This window comes from Ailuropoda melanoleuca, chromosome 5 (assembly GCF_002007445.2).
Source record: "Ailuropoda melanoleuca isolate Jingjing chromosome 5, ASM200744v2, whole genome shotgun sequence".
Taxonomy (NCBI): Eukaryota; Metazoa; Chordata; class Mammalia; order Carnivora; family Ursidae; genus Ailuropoda; species Ailuropoda melanoleuca.
The window spans coordinates 61,263,839-61,279,503 of NC_048222.1; the positions used below are offsets into that span (position 1 = coordinate 61,263,839).

The following is a 15,665-nucleotide window of genomic DNA, read 5'->3' on the forward strand; positions in this document are numbered from 1 at the left end:
AGAAGGGTTGGTCTAGTCTGCTGATCCACACCAGCAGCAGCAGCACTGGGGAACATGTTAGAAATGCACATCATCAGGCCCTGCCCCAGACCCACGGACCCAGCCACCCCAGGACAGCAGCCCAGCATTCTGTTTTAACGACCCTCCAGCCTCCAGGTGATGCAGGCCGAAGTTTGGGAACCGCTGGTCCAGAGCATGGTGTGGTTCTGAATTTGTTTATCAAGGCAAGTCTGCTTTTAAGTGAGCTGGCCATCTGCCTCCTAGCTTGCCCCCCATCCCGTCCTCCTCTACCACAGGGACAGCCACTGTCAGGAGATTTGGGGTTTGTCGTGTTGCTTTCCCAGGCCTCAGCATTGTACGGTAAACCATCTCTCCACCGTCTGTTTGGCCCCGGGCCCCAGCTGTCTCCATCCTCTCCCAGGACTCTTCAGCTGTGTTGTGCCAGTGAGGTTGTTTCCACTTTGTGCTGGGAAGGGAGGCACTCATGGATGTGGGGCCACCCATGGGACCACAGACCACAGAGAGTCAGGCCCTGGCACCCGACCCCAGAGCTCTCACTGCTCTGATGAGGGACTTTTCAAGGGAGGCCCTGACCATCCTTCTCAAGAGAGGCAACGAGCATGCCCTGACTGTCCTCATTGTGAATGCCAGTGGCTATGAGGGGCTGAATGAGCTCTGGGGGAACTCGGGGCTCCCATCAGAGAGCTGTGGGCTCTACTCGTCCATCCTTCCCCTTTATGTGCCAACAGGTGGGGCCGTCCCCTGAGGATTCCATGCAGGAAGAGTCTGAGACAACAGTCGACTCCCCTAGCTTTAACACCAGAGAGAACCAGTTATGTTTTTTGAGAGAGAGAGAGTCTCTGGGGTAATTTAATGAAATATATTTAGCCAAATGCTTTTTTGTTTTTATTCTAATTAATGCCAAGGCATTAAAAGATATAGTGGCTATTGGAATTGTGTCGTTCTCATCCCCCACCGCACTCAGCTCCTCCTTCCCAAGTGTTAGGAACATGTCAAGAGCATGTTATAAGAAGCTTTGCCTTTGTCTCCGTGGCCCTGAGTAGAAGCTGTCAGGCCCCTGAGGGATTTGAGTTGATGGCATATATTTGATATTTTCTACTCTTCTTCCCACCTAGTCTTGGGAAAACACAAATCTGTGCTTTGAGAACCCTGGGCAGATTTCTAAAATGGTGGCCATCCCCATCGGCCAGGGTACGTTGCACAGATGGATGTATAGCTGGAACCCACCTGAGTGTTCTTGTCCGGGGATGACTGGCTTCCGTTCTGTGAGTGCAGCGTATCATTGCTAAGTACTTGCCACGTTCAAGTCCGTTCAGCCTAAAGAAAGCACAGGTCACAGGAAGCAGAGGAATTTGGCAGGAAAAATGGACAGGGTTTTCATGTATATTATGTCTCTTGTTTTAAGCCTCACAGTAATCCTTTGAGAGACGTAGTATTAGCCTCCTTTTACAGATAAAGAAACAAAAGTTCGAAGAGATCAAGGGACAGGTCTGAGATCACAAGCTGAGAAGTGGCAGAGCAGGGCCCTGACTCCAAGCCTGGTGCTCATCCCCAGTGCCTCCACCTTCCCAGAGCCCTTCCCCTCTCCACTCCCTTTGCCTCCATCTCAACTTCTAGGGAACACGAGTGACCCAAGAGAATAGTTGAAAAGGAGACTGCACTGGGACTCAGAAATCCTGGCCTCTTCATTTATGGACTGTGTCCAGCTCAGAATCCATCATGTTTCTTAGTACAAGCAAATAACCAGTTTTCTGCTGAGAGGGAGGGAAAGGAAGGAAAAGCTACAGGGTTAAGAGAACCAGTTGGATTGCTGAGCTTGCCACATTTCTCCTGAGCCTGGCCACCCAGGCCACTCCCTATAGCCCCAGAAATGCCCAGATTTGGCAAATAGCATGTGTATGTGCCCTTTGAGAAGGAGAAGGAGGGGAGAGGCAATACAGTGAGTTGTTAAACTATCTTTAGGGCTGGGGGCAAGGGAATGCTGGGCTTTCTTTACAAGTGATCTGAAGCAACTTTTTTAACAAGAGGCACAGGTGTATGAGGGTGTGTATGTAAGAGATAATATAAGCTTCACAAATACAACAATACAAAGTACTGAGTTTTTTTCTAAAAAGCCTGGCTGACTTTTCAGTGATTCTGCAGCTGTGACATGACTAGTCCACTGAGATACTCGGCGCTGCCCGGAAAAATAGAACCAAAACTTATTCAGTCGATGACAAGAAACAGCGATGCTTCTAAGGGTCACATGACTTATAAGAGTGGCCTCACCATGGGGAAGATAGACAAATCTGCTTTTTTTCAGGCCCAGCTCAGAGTTTTTCCTTTCCAGGAACTTCGCTGGGCACAAGGAACCCGCAGAGGCAGGAGGATGCCTTGCCTCTTGAAGCATCGCCGCTGATATCTCAATAAGTCTAGGCTTCTCGTTACCCGGCTCTTACAAACTCTACAACAGCAGGTTTGAAGGTTCTGCTCAGAGGGTCTTAATTGATCTTGTTGAGTCTGGTTTGGCCATCTGTGCTGACAGAGCACTCGGTCCTCCCTCCCACGACATTTGCTTGCACACTGTGACCTCCATGCTCCAGCCTGTGTTTTCCCCACCCCATGTGCGCATCCTCTGCAGGCCGTACCATGTGGCGCTGAGCTAAGCTAGCTCTCTGACCCGAGCGAGGACTGCCAGCAGAACTCCCCGAGGCACCATGCCTGGCATCTGAACCTACAGATATCTCTTCGCATCATAAAAATCACGCCAATTCCCTCAGTTTGCACGTCTAATGGGGGGTGGTGGTGTTGGGGCAGGAAGTTGCCATCTTTCGTAAGAATGAGGTGAGGCCAGTGGCTGCAAGAGTCAGGGTGAGCACCGTTCTCTCCTTCTGAACTCTGACTTCCCTCCACTTGGGTTCTGGCCTCTCCCCGGGAGCCCCATGGCCACCTGGCTCCCCTGGCCTCGTGGCTCCTGACACTACGGCCTGGATCCCTTGTGTCCACATGGGCCGCATCCTGCCAGCCTACCTGCCGAGTTTTGGAGTCTGTCTCCTCTGAGAGTAAGGAGCCAAGAGCATGCCCGTTTGGGCTCACCTATGATGCTGCTGCTTTGGGGGTGACCTGCTGCAAAGACAGTATGGCTGCATTGCTCCCTGGAGTGAGCTGCTCTGTCTTCTCCCGGAGTGAGCTTGGCGGCTTTTCTAGCTGCAGCCTCAGCAGTTCCTGGACAGATTTTGTTGGTTTACGACTAAGCAAGAAAAGTGGACTCCTGAGCCAGGATCTCTGCAGGGGTTCCCTCCCTTCAAAGAAAAATGTAAATGAGCGTGGAAGGTGCTGAGGTTAAGAAATCTGGGGCCCTGCTGTTAGCCCGTGGGCCCCTTCTCTTCCCTCCACCTCAGGAAGCTGGGCTTGGTGTAGCGCGTGAACACAGGGGCAGGACTGCACCCCAGGAACTGATTCCCACTTTCTGACTCAGCTGTTCATGCCATGGCCCTGAGAAGATGAGCTACTGTGGCCGTTGCTCTGTGACGTTCACGCGCACTCCACATCATCTGCTCCTGAACCTGGCAGACATTGGCGCACCATGCCTTCAGAGGACACTGACACAGAAAGCAGTCTTTCTTTGGCCTGTAAGAAATTTAAATTTAAAGCTGAGCTAGAATGGAGGCAGTGATACAGTCACACCCCTGCTGCCACATCCTTCCCTGTCAGTCCCTGAGGACAACCGGTTCGCCCTTGCCCTCTCCTCTAAGCATCCCCTCCTTGGCATGGGCTCCTGACACCCCTGGACTCTTGTGCTTTTGGACTGCAGATGCCTGCTGCCTACTTCTGTCCCTCTCACGTCTGCCCGTTCTAAGGGCCCAGGAAACTGCGGCCAGTTCCTCTTTAATAGCACGTGGCCCAGGGCCTGAGAAAGTTGTGATCGCTCTTGCCCCCTTCAGGACCCACGTAGTTTAAGCTTGAAATCTGCCTACCTCACTGATTAAATGAGGTGAGGCCGAATGCGTGGGGGGCTTTCTACATGTTAGCCACTCTGAGCAGGGTCCCTGGGATTGACCCCATGATGGGTCAGATTAAAGCTGCTCTCCCGTCCAAAGTTATTGATTCTGAGGCAGAAAATGCAATTAACCTTGAATAGTTTAGGTCACTGGCCCGTGCCTGCTTACTGCTTGCTGCCTCTCTCTCTTCCCTAAAGAATAGAGAACCAGAGCCTGGAGCTCCAGGGAGGAGTGAGAATATGAATTCTCCCAACCTCAGTGTTGCAGAGTGAGTCTAAGGAGTTCATCCATCATTCTGCACACCATACAGAGAGAGTAAATAGGTTGCATGAATATGTACTATTATGTTCAAATACTACAAGGTACTGTTTTCAAATAGGTACTGTTGTGGTTCACAAAATAAAAATTTATTTTTTAAATGGATGCTTAGTAAGTTCTTTTGACCCAGTTATGTCTTTGGCAAGAGAATAACCTCAGAGGTTTAGCTGGATTTGGGTGCTCTGCCACAGCTCACTTGTCCTAAAGATAAACATCCACAGGCTTGGAGCCCTGACTTTGTGACTAAACAGTAATCACCTGTCAACGCAAGTGCCTGTTTCTCCGGCGTAATCAATGGTACAACATTCAGCACACAACACATGGTTTAGCTTGTGGCATCAGAGCAACTGTAGGCGAAGGGAAAAGAAGACAGTACATACTGGACTTTGCCGTCCTGCCAAAAGACAAGACTTGGCTGCCACAGAATATTCCAGAAAGCCCCAGATGTGGTGCAGGGAGACCACAGAAAGAGGATCATAGGACACAGCTGTCTGGCATCTGAAAGTACAAGGCCAGGAAGTTTAAAATTCCTATGCTCGCCCTGCCAGTAGCTTCTTGTAGGGAGGCCACCATGATGGTTCAGCTGAATGTGACCCCCTGCCCAAAGGCTGCCTCAGGCCACTCCGCCAGCCCCTGGCATGAGTGCTCCAGGAGAGGGGCGGGTTGCAACCCTCTCTGACAGGTGCCACGACAGTGCTCTGAGTTGACTCTGCCTTTTTGTTTCTGCTGGGAATTTAAACTTGGTGGACTTCTGCCATATGGAGGGACTCTGTTCCTACCTCTCTTCCCACTCCCCTCACCTCCCACCCTCCAGCCTCAGAGAAACAGCTTCTCTTCTTTAGTCTTCCTAAGAGCCTTGTAACTCAAAACCACGCATCTACCAACGGTAAACGGAGCCTGAGGGAGCTATGACTGCATGGTGGGGAGCAGGCATTTCACCAGATGCTGAAAAGTAGCAAGAAAAAGATCCTTTCCTACTTATATAAGAGGAGTATAATGCGATTTTTTTTTTCATAACTACCTGATGAGAAAAGCCAGCTTGCTTTTTTTTCCTGTGAAGTGGGAGAACTCTGAGTTTGGATGCACTGGATATAAAGTTCTCACCAGCTAAGGTCCCTACGAGTGTATTCAAGTTCCTGGCTCCTGCCGGCAGAAGATGAGTTATTTTCATGGAAGACATGATTCTCATAGAAAGTTCTTGTGATTTCTATCACACAAGCACATTTTCCCCATGGCTACCCAGGCTCCTGGGGATGCGGTTGTTGTAGGGATGGAAGTGAACTATTTCAGCCATTAAAATGCACCTTGTTGATCACCATGAAGTGGCCACCTTGGTGCAAAGTAAAATTTTTAGAGAAAAATATTCACAATATGCTATTGTTTCTTAATATTCCATTCCGGTTGCTCTGGGAGAGATAATAGTACAGGACATGCCGCTTGGGATAGAGTTAAACATATTTCCTCTGCTCCCAGAAGACCCTTAAAAAGGAGTGTAAGTTCTTCCCACACTCTGGGGTATCAGTGAGGAAATAGGTGGCAGTCCCTGCCCAAAGAGACAGTTGTTGATGGAGTCTTTCGAAAAACCCACTGTGAAGTCCCAGCATGATTCTTCACAAGTCTGTCCTGAGAGTAGCTCTTTCTGATGGGAGATCAGAGAGTGTAAGAACTGGGCCAGCTGCCTTGGGCTTGCGTTAAGAGGGAGTATGGGGCCAGCAGAAGAGGCAGGGAGGTGCACACATTGCACTGCCTTCCTTACTTGAGCTGTCTACTCAATCATCCTACCAATCCTTCAAGGATAAGTTTCTTAAGATGTTTGCTGAGAGATTGGATATCCTGCCCTAGTTCTCCTTGGAAAGTACAGGGTGAGCTGGCAGAAGGGGAGAGCTGAGGTGTAAACCTTCCATGGAAGTCTTAAATGCCTGCCCATTCTTGGAGCAGTACTAGGTCCTTGGGCCTTCACACAGGTGAGATACTTTGAATTTTATAAGTCAGCCTTGATTTTGGATGCAAAATGAGACACAGTCCCCCCAGAGATGATCGTCTCCGCTGAGCTGCAGAGACCACTGGGGACAGGCCTAGAGATTGCTGTCTTGCAGAGCTCCAGATTTTCTGACAGTTTCCTGCAAGTCACTCCTCCCAGCTCATCCCAGATACGGACGCAGGTCCCTGAAGGAGAAGTTAAAGGTTTAGAAATGGCCTAATTTCCTAACTGATGAAAACTTTTAGCCAGCCCTCTACCTTCTGTTTATTCATTTGTTCACTTACTCGGTGAATAATTGTTGAGCACCCAGCTAACACATGCCAGGCCCTGTGCTAAGCTCTGGGGGAGGGCTCCTGCCTTCATGAAACTTACAGTCTGGAAAGGGAGCAGACAGTAAATAAACAAGTAAACAAATCAACAAGATAATGACAGATTGTTGTAAGTCCCATGAAGGGAATAAACAGGATAAATGAGATCCTAATTGGGAAGGGCCCTTCTGTAGGGGAAAGACCTGCAGAGGGGACATTTGAGCTGAGACCTCGAGAGAAGGAGTGGCCACTGGAAGAGCTGGAGGAAGGGCAGTCCAGGCAGAGGTGTACAGAGACACAGGGGTGGAAGGCCTTGGAGCATCAGGGAGAGAAGCCATGGCGAGGGAGCAGTGAGGAGAATGATTCGGGAGGAGTTCGTGGGAGGCACTCGCTAGGGTGTTAGAGCCTTGGAGGCTGTGGTCAGAGTTTAGATTTTATTCTGAGAGCAACGGGAAGCCACTGACAGTGTTAAGCAAGAGTAGTAACCTAATTAAAGATCACTGTGTGCTCAACGCCACATTGTTTGTAATAGCAGATTAGAAGCAAATTCCATGAATAGGGAGCTGGGTAAGTACATGTGGGTTCATCCCAGTGGTCTGCAGTAGTTAAAAACCGTGAGGCATGTCTATATGTACTGCCAGAGAAGGATTCACAAGATACCCTCAGTAGGAAAAAACAAAAACAAAAAAAAACAAGAAATAGAATACAGCATAAAACATGCTGCCAGTATATCTTAAAAAGTGATGTATATGTATATAGGTTTGCCCATGTATAGAACCCCACATTAAGGGTACAGGGTACACAAGAAGCTGGTCATGGCTGCTTCTGGGGAGGGGAACTGAGGCATAGGGTGACCAGGGTGGAAGTGAGACCTAGTCTTCATAGTGTATCCTTTTGTACATTTGAATTTATTAGTATGCCTGTGTTACATATTCAGGAAAAAAGGTCCTGTGTCTAAATTGTGGTCACCTTGTTTGCTGTGTGGAGAGATGGTAGTGGCTTGACCATGGGATGGAGACAAGTGGGTGGATTCAGGATCTGTGTTAGAGGCAGGGCCAGCTGGACTCAGTGTATTGCACACTGACTTGCCCCACTCCCGCGAGTTCAGAAGAGCTTCATGCATTTGGGGTTGGAACTGGGTTTACCTGACTCTCCTCTGACTTCTGTGACATCTTTGTGGAATGAAGGGTTCTTGGGCTCCTTCCAGGTACAAAAAGCCTTGGAACTCAAGAGACTGTCTAATGCATCACAATATGGAGGACACAGTTACAGACACGTTCCCTTTCCATATCCTCATCCAACTTACAGATGATTTTTTTAAATTAATCTCTAGGCCCAGCATGGGGCTTGAACTCATGACCCTGAGATCAAGAGTCTCATGCTCTACGAACTGAGCCAGCCAGGCACCCCTAAATGATTTTCTTAAAAGATTTTATTTATTTATTTGAGGAGAGCAAGAGCATGAGCAGGGACAGGGGAGGGGTAGAGGGAGAGGGAGAAGCAGGCTTCCCACTGAACAAGGAGCCCGATGCAGGGCTCGATCCCATGGCCTTAGATTATGACCTGAGCCGAAGGCAGATGCTTAACCAACTGAGCCACCCCGGTGCCGCCTCCCCAGCCCTAAATGATTTTTAATGATGAACAATGTTACACTGAAGAAGCCCTGTCATTTCTCAATGGAGCTTGCTTGCTTTGCAGAGAGATGCCAAAGGCCAGTACCTGTTTGATCTTCTTTGCCACCACCTGAACCTTCTTGAGAAAGACTACTTTGGGATCCGCTTTGTGGACCCAGATAAGCAGCGGGTAAGTCAATATTTGAAGCACAAAGGGAGGAGAAGTTTGGTTAGTAGTCTGAATCCTTGAACTGCCACTGCCAACTGTCTTGAGTCTAGCCTCAGGGATCAGGGACCACCCGGGCCCTACAGTTGGGTGTCACCTTTTCAGATCATGTTATGAGATCTGGAAGCCACCTCAGCAGAGCTCAGCTAGCGTGGCCCATCGTTTCACAGATACTGAGGTGGAAGCCTAGAGGGCTGACGTGATCTGCCCAAAGCTGTCCAGTTGGAGGCACAGCAGCTGGGCTGGTGTTACGGTCTTCGAGCACCAGTCACAGGCTGAGCCTCTCCCACCTTCTTTCTAGTAAATGAGCTGAACCACACAGTTCTGGTTGGAAGGGCCTTACCAGAAGTAACTACACCACCCAGTTTGGGCAGGACAGAGATAGAGCCGAACTGACATGGGCCTCTGAGCACCTTGCAAATGCTGCAGTTCTCATTCTGCTCTACACAACACGGCTGGCTCTGCAGACACGGGGTTCCTTCCAGACAGGGATGAGAACAGGTCCATCACCCCCAGGCCCCAGCCTCCCTCTCAGCTCCAGCTCCCCTGACCTGTCTCCTCCCTGCTGTGGCTCTCCGGATGTCATCCTTCTGTCTTTCCGGAGCCTCCACCTGTACAGTTCCCCTGCCCAGAACATTTCTTCTCCCTTTCCTCGCTTCTCCACACTCCACGCTTTGCTTCTGGCTGACTCCTTCTCACATGTAATGTCTCAGCTTAGACTTCCACTTCTTCCAGGGATTCTTCCCCCACCCCCAGTGTGAATGAGGGGCCCCTCCTGTGTGCCCCATGCACCCTGTACCACCCCTCTTGTAGCACTTTCTACACCGTGCTATGGTTGCCTGTTGGATTACCTGTGTTCTGGGCAAAAACAGAAGTTTCCAGAGTGCATGCGCTTTCTCTCGTTCACCACTACCTCCCATAGAACGAACACAGGGCCTAGAATGTAGTGGACATTCAGTAAATATTTGCTGAAGGAATGATGGATGGGTGAGTTCATGGTGTATAATGCCAAAATTTCCCCCTCCACTTGCCCAGCTGCTCTGCTAGCAGACACCTGCACTTCCTAGAACTTCTGTTCATCAGCCCTTTCCTTTCTGTGGGGATGCATCTTCTGGTGCCCCCACTGAAGTGGGAAAGTATGCAGAATGTTCGGGCCTGTGTCTCCTTTCCCTATACCCCTGCCCACCCCCCACTCTGGTCTACCATTGTCCAAATACATTATCAGCAGAAATCCCAAAGGGTCCCCCTTCCATGGGTCCACTGATTTTCTTCACTGCTCCAAACATGGGCTCCATCTGTGTTGTCCCTGGGCCTCGGAGCCCCAGAAGGCACAGCCCCCCAGCAATGCCCAGGACCACAAATAATGAATGAATGGATGTGCGCCTCAACATGCCAGAGTCAAGTGCTGTTTTGTTCTTTGACGCTCTGAGCCACTGTGTCACCAGCTCCCATTTACAGTTTTATGCTGAACACTTTAACTTAGAGAAAGAATCCTAAGGACTGTCTCCCTTTCTTTTGACAAGCCCTGCCTCCTTCACTGACATATTTGGGTCCTCCTGGCTCAGCAGGACTTTGAGTATCACCGCTGTTTAGGAAGTAGTGTCAAGATCAGCCCCTTGCCCTATGAAGGCTCCACTGTTTTTACATAAGTACTATCCTTAGCTCTGGAACATAGTATAAGACCCCAAAGGGGCCATGATACCAGGAAGCTACATGTCCCCACATGCTGTAGGTGTCCATTCACTATACAATGATGGACTCCTTTTACAAGGGGGTTTCTTGTTGTGTATTTTTTTGGTCAGAGCTGTTTCTTCTTAAGAAGGAAGGCCAGTGACCCCAAGTTCTCTTCATCTCCTGAAGAGAGTGGCTTATGGAGAAAAAGAGACAAAACATATCCTCATTATTTTCTAGTTAGGTCAAAAGGTGCTTGAGGAGAGTAAGAGAGTACACGGAGGGGATAAAGATCAAAAGCAGAAGGAGATAGAGAAATACAAAGAAATGGGGAAAAGGAGCAATAAACATGTATGGAGTGGCTGCTGTGTGCTGGGCTCTGCGTGAGCACGAGCCTCAGCCTCTCAGCCGGTGTGTATGGAGCACTGAGTTCTATCAGACACAAAGCTGAGAGCTTCACATATGTTCTTTAATCCTTACACAAATGAGACAAGTATCCATAGGTCAAATAGCCATTCTCTGGATGAGGAAATACAACCTCAGATTAAGTAGTAACTTACCCAAGACATGTGGCACTGCCAGTCTCCAGCTCAGAGCTGTCTGACGTCAGGGTCTGTGTGGTTTCTAAGGTTCCATGCTGAATTCATACCTGATAGTTTCTGAAGTTGTGTGACTGTCCCGGGTTAAGGAGAGCAGAGAGGTTTGAAACGGTGCTTGAGAGTTGTGGGGAAATGGTCACCCTAGATCTGCTGACTCGTGGTGGAGATGGAGGGGGTAAGCTCCCCGCTCCCTTAGGTTGTGAGGTCCTAAAAGAAACCTTCTCTCCTGGGGCACCAGAACCCAAGCTCACATCCATCCCCTCACTGCCTGCTCTACACAGGTCCCATGGGATCTGGGAACTCTCCTGGTCCCTCTTGGAGGAGCTGCCCTCACTCCCCCTCTCCCCTGTTGCTGGCTCAGGCCCAGGGCCCCAGCTTGCTTTCAGCCTCTCCCTTCAAAGTGGAGGCACACTTTCCAGCCTCCAGAGCCTCCATATTGTGCCACATTGGCCCAAGGACCCAAATACAGGTGGAAACTCCCCTCTCCAAACCTTCTTTTCTCTTCTCCTGATCCTTCCTTCCCAGTCTCATGTTATCAGTTTGCTAGTGATTGTGGGACCCAGATTTAGTCAGACCGCTGCTAAAGGTAAATCGCTGTCTTTTTGGGATCCTGATTTCTCTTAATTTCTCTACCAGACCCTTAAAATCTCTTGGACAAGCTGTGACAGCTTTCCCCTCCCCTCCCATCCCTCTCCTATCTTCTCCTTGAGCTCTCACTGCAGTGTAGACGGAAGTCCTCTTCAGCCTTGGACAAGGGGCATAGCCTTTTCGTCATTCAGCTCCACCTGCCCTCTGCTGAGAGTACATCTCAGTCTTTCCTAGTAGTTTCCGTCTTCCGTTGTTTATTTATTTTAATCTATCAGTCAGGTGCCTGGGGGCATTCTGTTTACTGAGCCCCAGACACTCACTGTGTTCTCGCTGTACACAGTTCCCAAGTGCTCCCATCAGACAGACCTCCTCTGCCTTCACAGGCTCAGCCTCGAACCCCAGTTGTTTCCGTGCAATTTCATCTCTTGCCTTTGCTTCCCTGTAAAGCCAAGCTGCGGTGGGCCGTGTAATGTGAGAAGGACCTCTTAACCACATTGAGTGGCTATAATGAGTTGCCAGCCTCATGGGAACTCAGATCAGAGGAAGCAAGAGAGCAGAATGTCAGCCCAGATTATCCATGTGGAGCTGACGGAGGAACTGGCTCTTAGTGGGTCCATTAACTACATGACCCACGGCCCAGCCCAGAAGGTGAGAGCTGGGAATCGCGGGAGGCCAGGATGCTGTCTGCACGGTCCTGGCTGCTTTCCTGCCAGAGGGAGGGTTCTGCCAAGATGTTACACTAAATGGAAGTAGCCAGAAAAGAGGGAGGTGTGGACCCAGCATGGACCTGCTTTCTTCGTCCGTTTGTCAGCTGCATCTTGAACACTCTTCTAGGCACTGGTGGCTGGCACAGTTTTCTGCCTTCACAGAGCTTATGGCTAATGGTTTCAGTCTATTTCCAGATAATCAAATCCCAAGTAACAGCAGTTGCAGCTCTCTGCAAACTGTCAAATTTCCTGATTAGCATAAAAGCAACAAACATCAATAATGCATTTTATAAAGCATTCATGTAGAACTGGGAAACAGTTATAGAATGATCTCGTTGCTTCCTTCCCGCAAACATAAGTACCATGGGGAAAAAATGCATTGCTACTATATCCTGCCTCTACGAAAAACCAAGGGAAAAACGATACTGTCCTACACATTAGTTGTGTAGTTATCTTACGAGACTGAGACTTTAAACATCCCTGGATGCCAAGGAATCGGAGTATGTATGCCCTAACACAAGGATTGGCAAATGCTGTTCAAATAAAGATATGCACCAGCCATCCCTCCCTTCTCACCATTGATGAAATTCCACCTGTTAATACTTTCGAGAGCCACGTCCAATAGCCTCTGTCCCCACTGCCCACCCCCGCCGAAAAAATAGCTGGCACATAACACGAACACACATGACCCACTAAAGTCAGTGTTACCCTGCTCAAGACAGGAGGGGCTTTGTCCCCATTAGACACGCGTGCATTCGCTTGTGCCTACTAGTATGCCAGAAATATGGCTCAGAACTTTGGCACCCTACTTTGGAAGGCAGCATTGCCAGGGAAGCCCAGAAATGGCATCTGAAGCTGGAACTCTTCCCCCTTCGCAGCTGGTTCCATGGGGAGCTTACTTCAAAAAATCCTATCACTCTCTACTCTCCAAGCCTGCATATCACAAGCTTTGGGGCTGTTTTCACCCTGGGCTACAATCTGTCCAGCTATTTAAATAGGGTAAAACAAGTTATAGTTGACACTGCTTCTCATTAGAGTTTTCTTGTTCTGTGTTCTCTGTTTCAGCATTGGTTGGAGTTTACAAAGTCTGTGGTGAAGCAGTTGAGATGTAAGTATTCTTCATGTAAAGGTGGGAAGCCTCACCCCTGGGAAGGGTGGGATGGAAACTCCCACTTTTAGTAAGTCTTGGTAATTGTCCAGCGTTCCTGTGTAAATTGGTCCTAAACCCATGAGGATTTTCTTACGATGGTTCAGAAGCCCGTGCTTCCCCGTGGGGAGGGATGCCCAGTCGTCCTCTGGGAAGGGTCTTTCCTGAGACAGGCTCATCTTTGTCTCTGCAGCCCAGCCTCCGTTCACCATGTGCTTCCGTGTGAAGTTCTACCCCGCAGACCCTGCGGCCCTGAAAGAAGAGATAACCAGGTAAGGCTGAACTTCCCTCAGCCACGAAGACCTGTGGGAGAGGATAGGACAGAGGGACTGGAGCCTCTCGGATCCTCTATTTTGGAAGCTTCTCACTCTTATAAGGAAAGAATCTTCCTAAATATAACCTTACTTCTTCTGTATTTCATTTCCACATGCTTTCTTTGCTCACCCCCTCAACAGAACTGGAATAGAGTGAGCTCCTTTCCGTCAAGGGGTATGAATACTTCATTTAAACTAGTCATCTACAAAGGGACCTGGAGTAATTAATTAATCAAAACATTTTTTTCTTTTACCAAGGATGTGGCCACCATGAATGTTTTTGGAGAGGGTGGGTTGCTTTTTTTTTGGGGGGGGGGTGCTTGAAATAGACTCCAGTGGCCTAATGTACTTGGGAAATGCCAAAGCAGGACACTGCAAAATAAGCTGGGAAATACTGAAGATTTTAAATCCAAGTGGATAAACTCCAGTGTGCAGATGGATGAGGTCCGTGATGAACTCTTCATTGCGGGGACCATGTTCTGTGGTGGGCAGACAGCCGCATGGAATGAATCCTATCTCATCCAGCACCACTTGAGGATGAGAAAACTTCTGTGCCCACATCATCCTACAAGAGGGTCTAAGGATAGGCGCTTCAAAGCTTCACCAAGGTTCTGTATATATGAGCCAAATTCACTCTAAAAGTCTTGCCTCAGAGATTCAGCAATGATCCATAACAGAGATCCTTAATTTTTATTATTAGAAATATCTAATTCTGGGGCGCCTGGGTAGCACAGTCGTTAAGCGTCTGCCTTCGGCTCAGGGCGTGATCCCAGCATTCTGGGATCGAGCCCCACATCAGGCTCCTCCGCTGGAAGCCTGCTTCTTCCTCTCCCACTCCCCCTGCTTGTGTTCCCTCTCTCTTGCTGGCTGTCTCTATCTCTGTCAAATAAATAAATAAAATCTTTAAAAAAAAAAAGAAATATCTAATTCTGACATTAGCAGAATATTGGCGTGGCCTTGGAGAGGGTGGGGCCCTAGAGCAAGAAGTGATGCCAGGGAACCCTAGAGCTAAGGAAGAGACAGTGCTGCCAGCTCTCCGCTTCCCCCCAAACCTTGAAGACTGCCGAGACTGGGTGAGGCCGTGGCCAGTTATGTAGACTCTGACCTCTAAGTCTTTGCAATCTACTTCCAGATCCTGAACTGCTTGGGAGAATTCCAGAGAAAGGAAAGAGGGAAGAAGGGAGGAAGAAGGAATATGGACTTATGTTCACTTCCTGTTCTGAAAACCGCGCCACTAGCTTTGTCAGATAAAGGGAGCTAAAGTTTCTCTGAGAAGGAAAAAGAGGAAATGGGGAGAGAAGAGGGCAAGAAACAGGGCTACGTAGTGCAAAGGAAGCTAAGAAGTGGGACGGGAAGGAAAAGTGGGGTCTTCACACGGGCCCCAGGGGAGGGTGGGGGGACTCTTGCAGTGCAGCCGGAAGGATTAGGAAGGTTGTTTCTTTGGGATGCTCGGGCAGTGTACATGCACCACCTTTGAAGTACTGAGGTGGCGAGTATGTTCGTGCCCCTTACTGGCCACAGAAACCGCAGGCTGTGCTCACCCACCAGGTAGTGCGTGTGAGCGGCTCCCACGTTGCTTCTGAAAACCAAGCCCGTCCAGTTACAGGAGCAACCCTGCAGTTGTAGGAGCGCTAGCCCGCCCTGCTCAGGACCTTCAGAGTACTGGCCTCACTCTGAGCCTGTCCTTCTCCCCCCACCTGCCTCCCTGCCAACAGAGGTGATGATGCCAGGGCAGACCCAGAAGGCCACCCTCCCGTTCGTGTGTCTGGGCACATTTAACACCTCTTTCTTGAGAACCTAGCACCTTGCCTCCCAACACCACACCTCAGGATCGCCTGGTCTCCACCTCACTCAACCGACAGTGAGGATGACAGAGGTGACTCTAACAACTCAGTGAGCGGCCAGTGAGAGCACAGCAGACATGGCTTTCTGATTTGATTAAAGGGCAAAAATACATGGTTATCTTGGCCCTTAGGAGGAGCTCTTAACAATACAATTTTCTAAATCAAATGTTACGACAGGATACTAATGTACACACTCTCCTATCAAAAATCTGCATAGACAAGCTTCGCTCCTATTTCTGTCAGTTCTCGGTTCTGTGGCCTCGGACATAAGATATTTAACCTGTCTGACCTTCAGATCCCTTATTTATAAAATGAGGAGAGGAACAGCTAGCGCGTGGAATTGTTGGG

The 15,665-nt window shown here is 49.2% G+C and overlaps 1 protein-coding gene and 1 non-coding gene across 6 annotated transcripts in view; one reads left to right on the forward strand and one right to left on the reverse strand.

Annotated features, from left to right (window-relative positions):
- Positions 1-15,665, forward strand: part of FRMD5 (FERM domain containing 5) — a 294,977-nt gene that overhangs the window by 240,128 nt on the left and 39,184 nt on the right. For all 5 annotated transcript variants that reach the window (XM_019801587.2, XM_034661042.1, XM_034661040.1 and 2 more), the window contains exons 2-4: positions 8,307-8,411; positions 13,078-13,120; positions 13,353-13,431. In XM_019801587.2, coding sequence (XP_019657146.2) covers positions 8,307-8,411; positions 13,078-13,120; positions 13,353-13,431 — 227 coding nt within the window. The remainder of the gene's footprint in view (positions 1-8,306; positions 8,412-13,077; positions 13,121-13,352; positions 13,432-15,665) is intronic.
- TRNAK-CUU lies at positions 7,941-8,013 on the reverse strand. Its single transcript has one exon. It is a non-coding gene; the product is annotated as a tRNA-Lys (tRNA).